The sequence below is a fragment of the Peromyscus leucopus genome, chromosome 12 (genome assembly GCF_004664715.2).
Source record: "Peromyscus leucopus breed LL Stock chromosome 12, UCI_PerLeu_2.1, whole genome shotgun sequence".
Taxonomy (NCBI): domain Eukaryota; kingdom Metazoa; phylum Chordata; class Mammalia; order Rodentia; family Cricetidae; genus Peromyscus; species Peromyscus leucopus.
This window is the reverse complement of record NC_051073.1, coordinates 50,518,763-50,535,561: the sequence shown is the minus strand read 5'-3', so window position 1 is coordinate 50,535,561 and position 16,799 is coordinate 50,518,763. Positions and strand designations below refer to the sequence as shown.

Below are 16,799 nucleotides of genomic sequence, written 5' to 3'. Positions count from 1 at the left end.
GTGAGAGGAAAAGAAGAGTCTCTTACGTTGTCTCTCAGAGACAGGACTTGAAGGCAGAAGGGAGGCTGAGGAGAGGAAGGGTGTGGGAAGAGCAGAGAAAGTGGGACAAGGCAGAGCAGTGGGATGTGTATGAGGTACAATAACATGACAGGTGTTAGAAATTCTAATACCCATTCTTTTATACAAAAACTAAAAAAAATGTAAAAACCGGCAGACTCCCATAAAAATGACAACTCAAAATTCAGAAATACCTTTTCATCACTATAAAAGTTAACCTTAAAAAATTGAATAGTAATTTTATTTTCAAATATAGCAAGGAATCCTCATTTTTTCAATTTTATTATGCTTCAGACATTTTTTTAGAATCATTCAAATTTAGTGCAATAAACATCTTCCTCTATTTTGTGAATTGCACTTTAAAATCAGAATTTTACAAACTTCCAATATAATGGTACCAAACAAAAACCAAAATATTCAAGCTTTATTGTAGACGGGAAGACAATTAAGAGCTGGAACAGCTAAAGTATGCATATGAAAGGTAAATATCTCTTGAATAAAAAAATAGGTACTATTTTAATGGAAAAAATATCAAAGATAAAAGAAAGGACAAAATTTTCCAAACAGCAGCTAATACTTTTGTCACAATTTGTGTATTTGTGCAAAGACATCATTAAATAAATACTTATCGGCTATTTACAAAATAAAAGTGAGAGGGAAAACCCTAATGTATCTAGGTCTGTGATTTAATACCATTCTTTCAATCTTCTGGATGCGTTAGAGTGTATACCAATCACAATGGGATTCTAGTGAACCATAGTTGAAAGCTTGTCAATCAAGTCATCAATAGTGCAAGTAAGCAGGTGAATATCTGCTTTTTCCTTCATCCTGTGGTCACTGTGCTTCCGGAGGATGACATCTACATCTAGGCTGACTACACGGTCAGCAACCAGAAGAGACGTGTGCCAAGGAATTATGTCGTCCTTCATGCCGTGGAGCAACCGCACAGGGCAGGTCACAGGAATGGGGCTATGTAACAAGCAGTGGTGTTCCGCTTCTTTAATGAAACTGTATGGAATGCTGTAAAATCCTTCTTTGTTGTATTTAGACGGTAAGGACCAATCCCCTTTCACTTCTATCTCCTTCTGCGCCTGGTAGGAAGAATAAAAGCACGGACATAAATAACCCAGCAGCAGACTTGAGGAGTGTGAGAAAGGCAGTCCTCAAGGGGGACAGCGGCAACACAGGAGCGACAAGAGTGACCACCAGAAACTGGGCCAGGTGGGGTGCACACCTTTAATCCCAGACCCTACAGGCAGAGGCAGAAGGAGCTGCCACTTTGAGGCCAGCCTGGGCTACACAACCAGTTCAAGTTCCAGACCAGCCAGAGCAGCATAAGGAGAATCCATCAAAAGAAAGCAAAAATGAATTACTACATGCAAGGCACATTATACATATTATTTCATGTGATCCTGGTAATAATTCTGTAATTACTCCACTTTTACAAAAGAAAGTATCAAGGCTTATAGTTAACTATCATAGCCAAAGTCTAAAGACAGAAACTGTTTCAGTGAACACTCACTCAGATTTCCTTATCACACAAGTTCTTATAGCACGTCTGTTCTACCCCAGCTACAGGGGAAGGTAGGAGGGGAGGAAAGTACAGCAGTTTCTAGGGACTGGTCCCAAGACAGCGATGTTCATATAAACCACATCTCAGAACTGCTTTTCAAATTTCAAAACAATCCCTCACTTACGTAATATAGGTGGAAAGAAAGTTTTTCAAGGGCATAGATAGCTTCTATCTCTCAGCATTCTAGGGATGAGGATTTGGGTATCACAGAAGCCTTAGAAATGCTTCTGAAAGCTAAACATCTAGAATCAGATGAAATGAAACATTAACATATCCTTAGAGGATCATTTTTTCAGATTTAATTTATTGCGTTCAATAATTTTTCTAATTACAAATTAGAATTTTCTGGCTGGAAGGATGGCTCAGCAGTTAAAAGTTCTTCCAGCTCTTGCACAGGACCCAGCTGGGTTCCCAGAACCCACATTGGGCACCTTATGGTCTGTAACTCCAGCTCCAGAAATCTGACACCCTCTTTAGGCCTTTGTGGGCACCAGACTAACTGCACATACCTGCACATACATGCACTGGAATGCGTGCGCGCGCACACACACAGAGCTAAGAATGTTTTTCAGAAATTTGAATTTTCTATGCAAAACATAGAAAATACATAAAAGTACATTAAAAATCACTATAATCCTACCTTACGGCTGTATCATTATTATTCTGATTTATTTTCTTCCCATAGTTTTCCATGTGTTTTGTCTTTAAGTTTATAACATAAAACATTATTATTATTATTTTTTTTTTTTGGTTTTTCGAGACAGGGTTTCTCTGTGTAGCTTTTGCGCCTTTCCTGGAACTCACTTGGTAGCCCAGGCTGGCCTCGAACTCACAGAGATCCGCCTGGCTCTGCCTCCCGAGTGCTGGGATTAAAGGCGTGCGCCACCACCGCCCGGCAACATAAAACATTATTAATTACATATTTACATAATTTTCTATGCTTTTTACTTATTTTGTACATGTATCTGTTTTTCAAATTTCCATAAAAAGATTTTAAATGCTTATAAATTTCTATTTCCATATTATTGAAAAATCAATGAAACTTTAGAAATCTGAAAAATATATGAATCTGTGTTAGTATCACAAATGCAAAACAAATTTTTAAAGAAAAAATGATAATTATCCTCAAGCAACACTGTACTCCACTACTGTACTCCAGTAATGAAAACTTTGTTCCACCTATGTTAATTACGAACATACTAAGTTAAAGTAAGTTTCATTTTAAGCATCCCTGATCCCCACTTGTCATCTGTTCTCAAACAGAAGGAATACAGTTCATCTGAAAAACAAAGCTTTTCAACTAAACTTTAAAAAAGTTTGGCAATAAGAAAGAAAGTATTACCCAGAGAAACTGTATAGGATACATGCATGAGTCATACTCTTAAGAAGAAACTTTACCAAGGCAACATGTTTTAGCTGCTACGATTCCCAATGCCTATGAACAGTGTCTGCGATCCTCTAAGATACAATGTAGACAATGATCCCAGTTCTTTCTAGATAATAATGAGAAAGGCTGCACACAACAGCCCAAAGCGTTGGGAAGTTCAGAGCTTTCCACTGTGGCTAGAGGTTAATGGGAGACAGTGCTCCCTGTGTCCCTCTGCTTTCCTCTGGTGCTCTTTAGTTCATGACAGCTTGACAAAAGCTAGTTGGGAAGAGGGTCTCTCAACTGAGAAAATGCCTCTCTAATACTGGCCTACGGGCAAGTCTAGGGGGCTTTTTTGATTAATGCCTGATGTGGGAAGGCCCAGCTCACTGTGGTGGTGTCAAACCTAAGCAGGTGGTCCTGAACTGTGTACTAAAGCAGGAGGAGCAAAACACGAGCAAACAAGTAAGAAGTGTGTGTCCATGGCTTTTGCTTCAGTTCCTACCTTCAAGTTCCTGTCCTGACTTCTCCCTCAGTGACAGAGTGTTGTAAGATGCAATAAACCCTTTCTTTCCTCCCTAAGTTGCTTTTGGTCATGGAGTTTTATCACAGCAGTACTAACCCTACCTAAGACACCTTGCATTTCATTTTTAATGTCCACCTAATCTACACACTGAGCAATCTAGTTAAACACATGCAAAAAGAATGTGCACAGATCTTATAATTTACAATAAGCCAAGAAGTGTTTAAGGAACTACTTTTCAAGCTACAATATCCTTGAGAAAATTTCCTATCATGAAAAGCACTGTATTGGTGAGTTAAGAGGTGTTGTGGAATAATCGTTTTTGTACACTGTGAAGAAATGTCATTTGATTGGTTTAATAAAAAGATAAATGGCCAATAGCTAGGCAGGATTTTCAGGGTAGAGACAACGCTGGGAGAATGGCAGAATCACCAGCAGAGGCAGAGGAAACAGACATGTAAGAAGAGGTAAAAGCCAGAGTCATGTGGCAGCACGTAGATGAATAGAAATGGGTAAATTTAAGTTATAAGAGCTAGTTAGAAACAAGCCTAAGCTATCAACCAAGCTTTCATAATTAATAAGAAGTCTCTATGTTGTTTATTTGGGAGCTAGCTAGTGGGACAGAGAAAAACTAGCAACAAAGGGGAGGAAGCAAAGGGTCAGTTTCAGATTCACAAAGAAGAAATAGGAAAACCTCAAGCACTGAGGAGCTATGTTTGAGAAAAAAAGAGTGAAAAAACCCAGACATCGGGCTGGAGAGATGGCTCAGAGGTTAAGAGCACCGGCTGTTCTTCCAGAGGTCCTGAGTTCAATTCCCAGCAACCACATGGTGGCTCACAGCCATCTGTAATGAGATCTGGTGCCCTCTTCTGGCCTGAAGGGATATATGCAGGCAGAACACTGTATACATAATAAATAAATAAATTAAAAAAAAAAAAAACAAAAAAAAAACCAGACATCAGAGATGAGTACAGGGAATAGCAACTTTGTAATTTTAGCTGTGACAGAAAATATCAGGCTCTCAGGAGGTAAATTTGTATGTGAGAGTGCATCTCAGGGGATATTCCTCAGGAACACTGTCTACCGTTGGTTTACTTTTCAAAAACAAGAACCACTGTGTGTGTTGCTTATGTATGTGCCCATATGACTGAATGCACACTTACTTGAGGGTGTGGGCACCAGTGTGCATGCACATGAAGGCCAGAGGAGAGGGGCAGGGGTGGTCCTCTATCATTCACTCTTAGTCCTTTTGCAGCAAAGGCTCACCTCTGAATTTGATGCTCATGATTTCTCAGGTGGACTAGCAGCAAGTCTTAGTGATCCTCCTGTTTCCTCCTTTTGGAACTGGGCCTGCAGATGTCTGTGGGAACACCTGGCTTGTTACATGGGAGCTGGGCTCTTAACTCCAGTCCTCATGATAACAGAGCAAATGATCTTAACTGCTGAGCCGTTTCTCCAGCCCTCCTCTCCTGTTTTTGTAAGTATTTTAAACATTGATTATTTATTTGTGTGTGTGTGCATGCCATAATATGTGTTTAGAGGTCAGGAGATGATGCTCTCATTCTACCATATGGGCTCTGGGGATCACACTCAGGCTATCAGCCTTGGCAACAAGTACCTTCATAGCTCAGCCCTCTTGCCTGGGTCCACCCTGTATTTTGAGGCTGGATCTCTCATTAGCCTGGGATTTACCCAGCAGGCTATAAAGGCTGGCCAGGAAACTCCAGGAATCTACCTGTCTGCCATATCAGTACTGGGATTACAAGGGCACACTACTATACCTAGCATTATTATTATTTTTTTTAAATTACATTTGTTTTGTGGGGGAGGGGGAGGATGCATGTGTGTGCCACAGTGCATGTGTGGAAGTCAGAGGACTACCTGCATGAGCTGGTTTTCTTTCTATCACGTCAGTCCCAGGGACAGAACTCAGATTGTCAGGCTCACTGTCAAGTGTTTTTATCTGTTGTGCCATTTTCCCAGCCTATCTGCTTTAAAAGGCAAAACAAAACAAAAAGCAAGGGTCTGGGGTTACCTCAGATCCCCATGCTCACATGACAAGCATTTTAACAACTGACCTATCTCCCCAGCTCCAACAATGCTATGTCTTAAGAAGCGAGAAGAACAATATGAATTAAGGACAAACTCAGATGCTCTATGGCATCGATCGAAGAACCCGAGGCCAGTGACATTATTCAATGTTACACACTTTCTTTCTTCTCTCTCTCTCTCTTTTTTTTTTTTTTTTGGTTTTTTTGAGACAAGGTTTTTCTGTGTAGTTTTGTCCTGGAACTAGCTCTGTAGACCAAGCTGGCCTTGAACTCACAGAGATCTGCCTGACTCTGCCTCCTGAGTGCTGGAATTAAAGGCATGCACTACCACCTCCTGGTTCACACTTTATTTTTATTGTTTACCTCCTTTCTTCCTGAACACTTTCCAAAACTGGTTTTCAGACTCTACTGTGGGGAGGAACTTGCTGAGCACATTTCTGACTCAGGATGAAGTTCAAGGTTGATCACCAGGTCTGGAAACCCATCTTGAAACATTGTTTCCTTTTTAAATTTCTGTGTCTTGGGCCTACCAGGAACTTAGTTCCACAGAGAAGGAAATGCAACCAATTGCAATGAAACAAAACAAATGTACAAAAAGGCACCGATGTTACTGTTCCACTGTCCTTGCAGATAACTAAACTGCCTGTGTTGGATAGTTTTATTTCAACGTGACACAAGCTAAAGTCATTTGACAGAAGGGAACCTCAATTAAGAAAATGCTTCTATAAGACAGGGCTGTAGAGAAGCCTATAGGACGTTTTTTTGATTATAGTGATTGATGGAAGAAGGGCATCCTGGGCAGGAGGTCCTGGGTTCTATAAGAAAGCAGGCTGAACAAGCCTCGAGGAGCAAGTCAGTAAGCAGCATCCCTCCATGGCTTCTGCATCAGGTCCTGCCTCCAGGTTCCTGCCCTGTTTGAGTTCCTGTCCTGTGGAAGTATAAGCCAAATAAACTCTTTCGCCCTCAGCTTACTTTTGATCATGGTATTTCATCACAGTGATAGAAACGCTAACTAGGACACTGCCCAAACACATATCCCATCAGCGCTTAAGAAAAGTTATCTTCCCAGTTAGTTCAGAAACTTCCCCTCGACAATGACTCACTGAGGAACACTGATGGAAAGTCCTGCTTCTCTTTGGCTGTAAGTCATGAATTAGTAGAAATGAATGCTGACCAAGCAACTGAGCCAGAAAAAAATAAGCTCTACCTCTTGTGTGCTAACTCTGACTAACTGATAATGGTTGCCTAGAGATAAAAGGCTGTTTTCAGGCTAAAAAAGTAGTTTCACACTTCTTTAGTTCAGTCTCATACAATGTAAGAAGAGGTACTACCCTGCTGTGGGATGGTCTATATGTCAAATTGCTGTGATTGGTCAATAAATAAAACACTGATTGGCCAGTGGCCAGGCAGGAAGTAGGTGGGACAAGGAGAGAGGAGAATTCTGGGAAGCGGATGGCTGAGGCAGAGAGACACTGCCAGCCGCTGCCATGACCAGCAGCATGTGAAGACGCCAGTAAGCCACCAGCCACGTGGCAAGGTATAGATTTATGGAAATGGATTAATTTAAGCTATAAGAACAGTTAGCAAGAAGCCTGCCACGGCCATACAGTTTGTATGCAATATAAGTCTCTGTGTTTACTTGGTTGGGTCTGAGTGGCTGTGGGACTGGCGGGTGACAAAGATTTGCCCTGATTGTGGGCAAGGCAGGAAAACTCTAGCTACAAATGGCGCCCAACGTGTTGGCAAGAGTTTCCACCTAAAACCTGAGAAAAGATTCTAAAACGGAACTAAAAACAGCTTCCTAATTGTCTCTCTCAAATGAGCGGCAGCCTGCCGGTTTGAGCTACTGGCGGGTTCCTAGTGTGTGCGCTTGACCTGCAGTATGGCGGGAATGAGGCCTCTGCAAGTGGCACATTAAGCTGCATGGTGGATTTAGCCTTTGCTAGTACAAAACAAAAAGAGGTTTCTGGGCTACACGCTGCATTGATAAGAAACATAGACCCACTATTTCTGAGAATTGATGGCTCCCAAAGCTGGCAGAAAATGTACCACCACCATGTTGGGAAGCTGAAGTGGGTGGAGCCAGCAGCCACAGTGCCTTTTCAGTCTTAGAAGGCTGCAGTTTAAAGCAATAGGCTCAAGGTAATATAAAACATAAGCCACATAAAGATGGCTACCACACAGAGAATCTGGATTATGTTCTCTTTGATATTCGTAACTGAAGAAAAACATTTGATTGCAAAAGCTATTGAGTTATGCCAAAATGTGTATTTTAAAGGTACCTTGACTTCAAAATTTGGATATAAGGATATGTTGCTTTGGAAAAGAGGCTCTGCTTTTGTTTCTACAGAAAGCCAGAGGCTATGGATTTGTTCCAGATTAAGATATATCAGGTTTGACCAACGAAGACCCCCTGAAAGGTCTCCGAAGACACCGTGGTCCAGATGATCCAACATCCAGAATCGTTTCAAGGCAACTGGCTCAGACGATACAGTCTCATGGATTACTCCATGATCCTAAATTTTCTTTGTGTCCCCATAAGATACAGTGGCCCCTCCAGCAGGAAGTAGTAAGAGAAGCTACGCCCAAATTCCCAAATATACCAAGCTGACTTTGGAGATGTGTAAAAGTTAAAACCTTCCTTTTTAAAAAAAGAAAAGGGGAAGTGCTGTGGGATGGTCTATATGTCAAATTACTGTGATTGGTCAATAAATAAAACACTGATTGGCCAGTGGCCAGGCAGGAAGTAGGTGGGACAAGGAGAGAGGAGGATTCTGGGAAGCGGATGGCTGAGGCAGAGAGACACTGCCAGCCGCCGCCATGACCAGCAGCATGTGAAGACGCCAGTAAGCCACCAGCCACATGGCAAGGTATAGATTTATGGAAATGGATTAATTTAAGCTATAAGAACAGTTAGCAAGAAGCCTGCCACGGCCATACAGTTTGTGTGCAATATAAGTCTCTGTGTTTACTTGGTTGAGTCTGAGTGACTGTGGGACTGGCGGGTGACAAAGATTTGCCCTGACTGTGGGCAAGGCAGGAAAACTCTAGCTATATTACCCACATACCAGAAACTGAGACCAAGAGGATAAAAAAGGAGACAGTGATATGGAATCCCATTAGGTAAATGAAATAAAGAAAATATAGCTAAAAAAAGAAAGGAGGCAGTATGACACTCTTGTGGGCCGCAAGAATGTATCATAGACTCAGCTGCGTATTAAAGCTGAACTTTGACCGGCCAGTGATCTATCAAAAGGCAAAGCCATTTATTATGAATATTTGGTGTTACCCAGCCTTTAATAATCGTGCTGTCTTCTGCTATGAAATCCTCAAGTGCCCAGACCAATTGGTAAACAATTCAGCTCCCCAGACTGCTAAACCTACTAAGTTACTAACTGCCCTGCTGAGCTTAGGAGACAAGCTGGTCGGAGACACATAGCTTTGTTTCTTGTGCTAATGAAGCTCAGACCATGCCCTCACCTTGAGGAGTCCTATTGGTTCTCCAAAGCATTTTGACTGAGAACAAGAGGTTTTTATATATCAAGGTGAGAGATGAAACAACATTCCTGAGAAGGCAGAGAATCACGTGCCCAGTGAAAGAAAGGGCAGGCATTTTCTGTAGCGAAGGACAGAACAGCATGGCTAAGAGAGAAGAGAGGACAACAGAGGTTCCATAGAGGGTAAGCAGATCTCAGGTAGAGCTTTCTGAGTGCCAGGAGTAGAGAGTAGCAAAGATAGAGAAAAAGGATACAGAAGAACGAAGATGAGTCTGAAAGCATAGGAGTTAGTCGTTAGTAGGGCTATGAGCTGGGGAACTGGACCGAACTGTAGTTATGGAGAGAGGATTTCATCCCAGAGAAATAAAGTAGATGGATATAGAGCTTGATATGTCTAGAGTTATTCCTGCCTTGAATGCCTGGTGGAGCTACAGCTGATTTGATAGAATTTTGTCTTAGAGGAATTAAAATTAACAGACATAAGAACATAGTGTACGTAGATTTTTTTTTTTTTTCCCTCAGATCACGTCGGACTTAGCTGAGCCCCTGGACCCTGGGAACTCCATAACTTCACTGACATGGCTCATGTATTTGGCAGGATGTATACAAGCAGCCATGAGAAAAGGAAACCTTAAAACAAGAGACTGCACAAAAGGGCAGCAAAGACAAGATGGGCCACTGTAACCAGTCAGAGGCAGTGGATGCAAAAGACAGGGAGAATGTTGGGAAGCATTCACTGGGGTTGCCAAATGGAATGTGACTCACCTCAACAGGAAGTGAATGGAACTGTGTCACCAGGTCATCTGCAGCAGTCGCTATACCAATAAGAGCTACAACCTTTTCAGGCCGTGCAACGGCAGCATGCAGCATGAGCCATCCTCCAAAGCTGGATCCGACCAGTATCTACAGACAAACATGTATGGCTTTAAAGAGGATTCTCATACTTGTCTATAAAGAGAATGCTTTAAAAGAAATGTATGGACTTGCATTTTTTATATCCACGTAGATCCTAGACTCCGAGACTTTTAACACGTAACACAAAGTCAAATTCAATTATAACTTGTTTTTTTCTCCTCTGTTCTGGCTGTGCTGGAACTTACTTTGTAATCTAGGCTGGCCTCAAACTCAGAGATCTACCTGCCTCTGCCTCCCAATAAAACTTTTGCAAAGCCATTATGTCTTTAATATAGAACTATGAAAACAAATTTTGTTCAACGAGAAGTGCTTACTGTTTATTAGAAAGTAAAAGTAGAACAATTTAAAACAAAATTGTTCATCAAAATCAAAATTGACAAATATCATCAATTGACATACCTAAAGAAATAAATCAAATATTGCTTGAGTCAAAAATCATTTTACTTAACAAAAAACAGTTACCTGTGGTCCTTCCGCTACATCATCAAGTATCGAAAGTACATCCTTTCTCCATTTCCCCACTGTGCATTCTGCTAAGTTACCATCTGAATTTCCAATTCCTGAGTAGTCAAACCTGGAAGAAGGGAAATACATATTTATACCTAAATGTTTGTATGTGGAAATATGTCCATGCTTGCTTCTTTTATTTTCAAAGCAAAGCAGGACATTCTTCATTACTACAATGCCTAATCTATAGTAAAACATCATTGAACATGTATTTTAGTAAATCCTACTGGCTTAATTTCCAAGTACCTCTCAAGTCAGTAACTTTCTTACATGTTCCACTGCTACCCTTGGTCCAAGTTACCATCTCAACTATACCAATGCAGAAGTCTTTTAAGTCTCTTGTTATTTCTGTATTTCATCCTCACAGCCTATTCCCAGAGTAGTCAGAATGATCCTTTCAAATGAAATACCATATCATAATGCTTTGTATATTTAATAAAACTCGAAGCCCTTACCATACTTCCCTACCACTCTGACCTCATTTATGAAGTTAAAGGTATGCACCACCCTTATTCCTGCATCGTGAACTTTCACTTCTACTTGGCATACTTCTATCTCCAGATATCCATTAGCTACACCTCACCTCATTCAGTCCTTTAGCTCAAACACTGGATCTCATCAAGAGCTGGCTTACCATTCACATGCTAAGACTGTGCTTCTTTCGCAGCTCTGTACTATTACTGTTTTATTTTCTTCATAGCACTTACGGCTACTAAGGACTAGAATCAGCTTCATCCTGAACTCCTCTTTCTAAATTTTCCTAGGGATCCAAGCTCAAAGTCTGTCTAATCTCTGAATTTTACCTTTCTTTCGAGGTTTCAATTCAATAAATTATGAAGTATGCTATCATATCCACAAATTATCAAAATCCCCAGTCATTCTGAACTACTCCCAATTCCTGGCCAACCCCCTTTATAACTATGAGCTTTTGCATGCTATTCCACCATGTAGAAAACTCCTCATCGAACTTCTAGTCATTCTTTAATCATATCACTTTATTTGGTGAACTCTCTCATTCAGCACCTGTGCTGGAAAGGCAGAGACAGGTGGATCCCAGGGGCTCTCTGGTCAGCTAGTCTAGCCTACTTGACAAGCTTCAAACCAATGAGAGAAACCTTGTTTCTCAAAAGGTGGATGACTCCTGAAAACTCACAACCAAGGTTGTCTCCTGGCTTCCACATGCATGTACCCATGCATGCACGGTCACGCTCACACATGATCATGTACACATACACTGAATTGGGAAGGCTGCTACACTCACCACTATTACAATGCTACACAAAAAGGACTTGATTAAAGAACCTGTAGTGAAAGGGCTATTGTTTATAAATGTATATTTATATAGTACCCAATATGCAGAAAACTACATTATGCCTGGAACTCGCTATAGCTCAGTCGCGAATGAAATTCAAGAACTAGTAAAATGGTGATTTCTATTTTTATGTGTTTTGCTGCATGTGTGAATGTGTTCCCATGTGAAGGGGTTCATGTATTTACGTGGTACACAGGTACATGTACACATGTTTTAGGGGACAGAGGCTGACATCCAATCTCTTCCTTGACCACTCTCCTCCACTTTATACACTGAGGCAGGGTCTCCCACTGACCCTGAGGTTCACTGTTGCAGCTAGTCTGGCTAACCAGCTTGCTTAGCTTTCTCTGCCTCCCGAATGCTGGGATTACAGGTGGGCTGCTACATCCACCCCACTTTTACATGGGCTGGACTCAGAGATCCCAGCTCTGATCCTCACAACACACAGAAAGAGTGTTACTCACTGAGACATCTCCCCAGTCCTAAAATGCTGACTTCTTTATTAGATCATTTTTCAGACAAAAAAGCAATGACTACCTTTATTTCTGATCTTTATTTCTGACTAGCCTTATTTCTGACTAGCAATATTTCTGATCTTTATGTATGATCTCCTCAGTGGTCTCTTTCCATAGATAGAACTGCCCTTCTACTAACATCTTTATTTTTTCCAGAGTTCCTTTGTAAAGTCTTGTCCATCCTTTTCCCTTCTCAGTGTCTCTCATCTTATGTAATTTCTCCTCTTGTGAATCACATTCTGATGAGTACTTCTGCCTAATAATGCCTGTATGTATTTTCACCCCTCACTTAAGGGCAAGTATAATGTTTTATAATTCTTATTATTCAGCTCTAGTCTTCAAAGCAAGTTAAGTCAAGAGATTTTAAATAGTTCTGAGAATGAAAATAAATAGCTTTGCTAACTGACAAAAGGAATCAGACTAAATCCACCTTAATGACATAATTTCTGCAAATATACCACACAGATAATGCCTAAAAGTTTTGTATGTAGCTCTATTTTCTAGAACTATTGAATGAGTATTAGTGAAACTATTCTCAACATTTAGATGAGTAGATTTTTCAGGTTGTTAGAGCTAGAAAAGAACTCAGAAATTATCTTTAGTCCAGCCTTCTTTTATTGGATGACAAACTTGTGTCTACTGTGTATTATTGACTTGTATCAGTTACTGAAAGAATTCTGTCTTCAATCCTTATTTCTTCAATTTTACACCAATATTTTTCCCACTAAACTATATTCCCTTCTTATAATTAAAATACCAAAAAATTTGATAAACCTAACAATTTCTGCTACATGAATACATTTCTATTGAAATATCTGAGTGAAAAGGAACAAATATAAAATTAAGTTTTAACTAAATACTACCTATCCTTGTTTACACTCACACACATTCATATATAAGTAAAGGAGAAAGAAAACAGAAACGTAAATTATGCAGTATCAGTCTTACAATATTATATTACTTTTAAAAATACTGTGTGCGTGAGTTGTGCTAGGGATTGAATCCAGGATTGTGCTAAACACATGCTCTACTGATGAGCTACACTCTCAGCCCTAAATACCTATTTTAGAAAGAAATAAAGAGTGATCAAACAAGTCCTATGTCTTCAGTAGAAAACCCATAATCACAAGTGATCACAAGAAACCCACTGAGTTTATACCTTTTTGCCACACAGGCTACTGTAGCTGAACAACTTAGTTGCTAGTTACCTTTCTGGCCAATCTAGCCAGCATGGTACAAAGACCTTAAAGACCCTAAACCCTAAGATCAAAGTCCATACATCAGTAAAATAAATTCATCTTTTAAAATGCTGGCATTTACTTCAGTTGGCTCTATTACAATGCTAAATGCTAATATATTCTCTGAAATGTATTGTTCCTACCTTATATAGCCGTGACCTAGAGATTTGCAAAACTCCTCAATTGCCAGTGCCTTTATACCATTCATATCAGAAAGATAGCCAGGGATGAAGATAATTCCTGGGCTTTTGCCTTTTATCTTCTTATAAGCCAGACTTGGAAGGTCTGGTCGTTGAAGAAAAGAGAGTGTTACCTTTTGTCTGCAAGCTAAACAAAGCACACAAAGCATGAATTTTAGTTTGAAAATTATTTTTGGAAAATCGCATATATTTTCAAATCTTAACTTTCTTAACTCATTGCATTTGATGGGAAAATCAAAAAAAGGCTTCAAGCATGAGATTTTTAGTTTCAAAGTTATATCAAAAAATTTACCTTCTTAGAGCAAGGCCCAATCATACTCTTCCAAAATACACGAGGTAGAAATTTCAGTGAAACAAAGACAGAGACGCATCAAAAAATAACTTCATGTTGGCGCCATGTGATTATCCTAAACAGTAGCAATTAACATTTAGATTTAAATACACCACTTAACCTCTCTCCTGAGATTTCTTTCTACTTTGCTTTAACGGTGTTTCAGGAATTTCATGTTTTCCACTTTTGGCCAGATGAGTGGGGAAAAGAAGGGCATGTGTGTTTTGTCTTTCCCTTCCCTCTGCCTTTAGAAAAGTTGTTTCAAAGGGGAACTGGCAAAGTCGCAGACACCTGCAATCCCATGATTTGGGAATCAGAGGTAAAATAGTCATGAGCTGGGAAAGTATTTAGCAAGGAAGGAATGATGTCGGAAATACTGAGCTCTTTTTGACCAGGTTACCACTGAACAATCCTCCCCAGAAATATCAAAAAACAGGTAAGAAACCACCATAATTTCCTACCAACTGGATCAAGTATCATTCTTGGAAAAGTGCTTCTCATACAACTCTGTAAATATTAATTCTGTTTGCTGGCTTTTTGTAAGTGGCACAATAGGGTTATTTAAATATAACAGGGCAAATTGTAACTCTTACAGGGCTACTCCAGTTCATTGTTTTAATTTCCCCCATTATAAAAATCAACATTTAAAAAAAATCAAAGCCATATAAATATTTTTGTTTTGTTTTGTTTTTCGAGGCCACCAAATAGTGGCTGTCACGCTCACTGCTACATTAAAGATACTAGTCCAGGGATTGCCAGTGGGCAGAGGTACTGGCAGCACCTGGACCACCACTTTATCAATGGTGTTTCTCATATAAATATTTTTTAAAAATCACATTTTCTTCCTTCAGAAGACAGGCTTGAATACTTTTGAACAGTCATTTTTCTGGACCAATAAATCTTTTATTTTACTTTTAAGGTTTTTTAATTACTTACTTAGTTTGTGTATGTACATACTATGCATATATGAGGAACTTAGGACACAGTCCTCTCCTTCCACTTTGTGGGTCTAGGGTGCCAGTCTTGGTGGCAAGTGCCTTTACTGGTTGAGCTATCCTTGTTAGCCATCATTTAAAAAAAAAAATATCAAACAGTCTGTGGTTAGTTCCTGGGTCTTTCCCATGTGTGCTGCTAAAATTTTTCCCATTTTCAGTTTGTCTAGTTTATTAAAAAAAAAGATTAGAGAGTGTAATGTGATGGTGCACCCCACTAACCACAGCACTCAAGAGTCACAGGCATGAAGGGATCACTACAAGTTCCAGGTCAGTCTCTTCTGTACAGTGAACTATAGAAGAGCCAGAGATTATGTAGTGAAACCTTGTTTCACAAACACCAGCACACCACACACACTCCCAAACACACACCAAGAATTACAAGCTTCAAAAGCGATCACCTTTACCTGTCAACCAGATTCAAAGTTTCACAGTATGAAAATATATGTCAAGTTTAAAACTTGGTGAAAAAAACAGAGCTCTTGGGGATCAGTTTGTGTTGGCCAATAGACTGTGTCAACACCAAGGTTCATTTCCCATTTCCTTAAACAAACACTCAAATAATCCTTTGATTCCTTTTCAGACACTACCTCCCAACACATGAATTGCATCCTAGGCAGTGACCACTGAATTTATGTTCGTAAGCTATAACAAGAGACTCAACATTCAATCTATAAATCACCTTTATATAATAAGGATTAGCTGAAAGTCTGATGCATATACGGTGAATGAACACAGGTAAAGAGGTAAAGGAATATTTTACTCTTGTTAATGAATTGACATACTATACTTTGCTGAGAGTACATAATACTCACTATTTTTTGTGTGCACTGTAAACTAAACTGACTAGATAATCACAAAATTTAACATGCTAATTTATATAATGACATTACTATTCCAAGCACTTTGTATGCATCAATCTAACAGCTCTTTGGCAAGGTGCGAAAAGCACACCAAGGGTATCATTCAAGGATAACTCCATAACTACGTGGTGTGTGTATGGTTAAGTGTCACTATATTTACATATGTAAATCACATATTCTATGTATGTAGTCTTATTAACCCACATTCTAGTTTCCATTGTAAAGCAATTATACTTCTTTCAAGAAGGAAAAATCAGACATTAGGTCCAAAGATGGCATCTGCACGTACAAAGAACATGCCTCAATATTGCATGTCTCCTTAAGTCAACCACGGGCAGGACTACGGATTTAACAAGGTTAACGACATAGAAAGCGATAGAAGTCGCTAATAACCAAATACATGACATGCACATCTGAGTTTTTGGTTTGTTTTGTCTTCTGGCCTTGGCGTTTGATTCAGAGGACGCAGAAGCTCCTTAGCCCGCAGTGTAAACCTCTGCCCAGCACCTCCACGAACGCCCCCGGCCCGCGGCAGGTGAGGAGTCACTGCCAGCCTTCCAGAGCCACGGAGCAGTTTTGAATGCGGCGCCAAGCCGGCTCTCGGCGGGCACCGGACGGACGGACGGACGGACGGGCGGACGAACGAACGCCGGGCGTTCGAAGCTGCCCGAGTCCCCGCCCTCCGCTCACTGACCTGGGAGCCACCATGCCCGCGGGGGCTTCCGAGCCAGCGACGCGCTTGGGCCTCGCTGCCGGCCGAGGGACACGGCCGCCCAGCCCCACCTCCGACAAGGGACCCGGGCCGCCATCTTCCCAGCTGCCCTTGCGCCCGCTAGAGCCTTGCGCGGGTCACGGAGGG

The 16,799-nt window shown here is 40.5% G+C and overlaps 1 protein-coding gene across 1 annotated transcript; it reads right to left on the bottom strand.

The window, feature by feature from the left end:
* Positions 1-320: 320 nt before the first annotated feature.
* Abhd10 (abhydrolase domain containing 10, depalmitoylase) lies at positions 321-16,790 on the bottom strand. Its single transcript, XM_028872059.2, has 5 exons — positions 16,635-16,790; positions 13,698-13,881; positions 10,445-10,556; positions 9,833-9,970; positions 321-1,148 (listed from the first exon to the last, which is right to left on the bottom strand). Exons 1-5 carry the CDS (start codon positions 16,747-16,749, stop codon positions 804-806), a joined length of 894 nt encoding a protein of 297 aa, XP_028727892.1. The 5' UTR covers positions 16,750-16,790; the 3' UTR covers positions 321-803.
* Positions 16,791-16,799: the final 9 nt, after the last annotated feature.

Excerpts from the sequence above, each read along its gene's own strand:
- Abhd10 (XM_028872059.2), bottom strand. The coding sequence starts at position 16,749 with ATGGCGGCCCGGGTCCCTTGTCGGAGGTGGGGCTGGGCGGCCGTGTCC. Across the intron at positions 10,557-13,697 it reads CTAGGTCACGGCTATATAAG|GTTTGACTACTCAGGAATTG; the intron begins GTAGGAACAATA and ends CCCTTCTTCCAG. Across the intron at positions 1,149-9,832 it reads TCCATTCACTTCCTGTTGAG|GCGCAGAAGGAGATAGAAGT; the intron begins GTGAGTCACATT and ends TCTTCCTACCAG.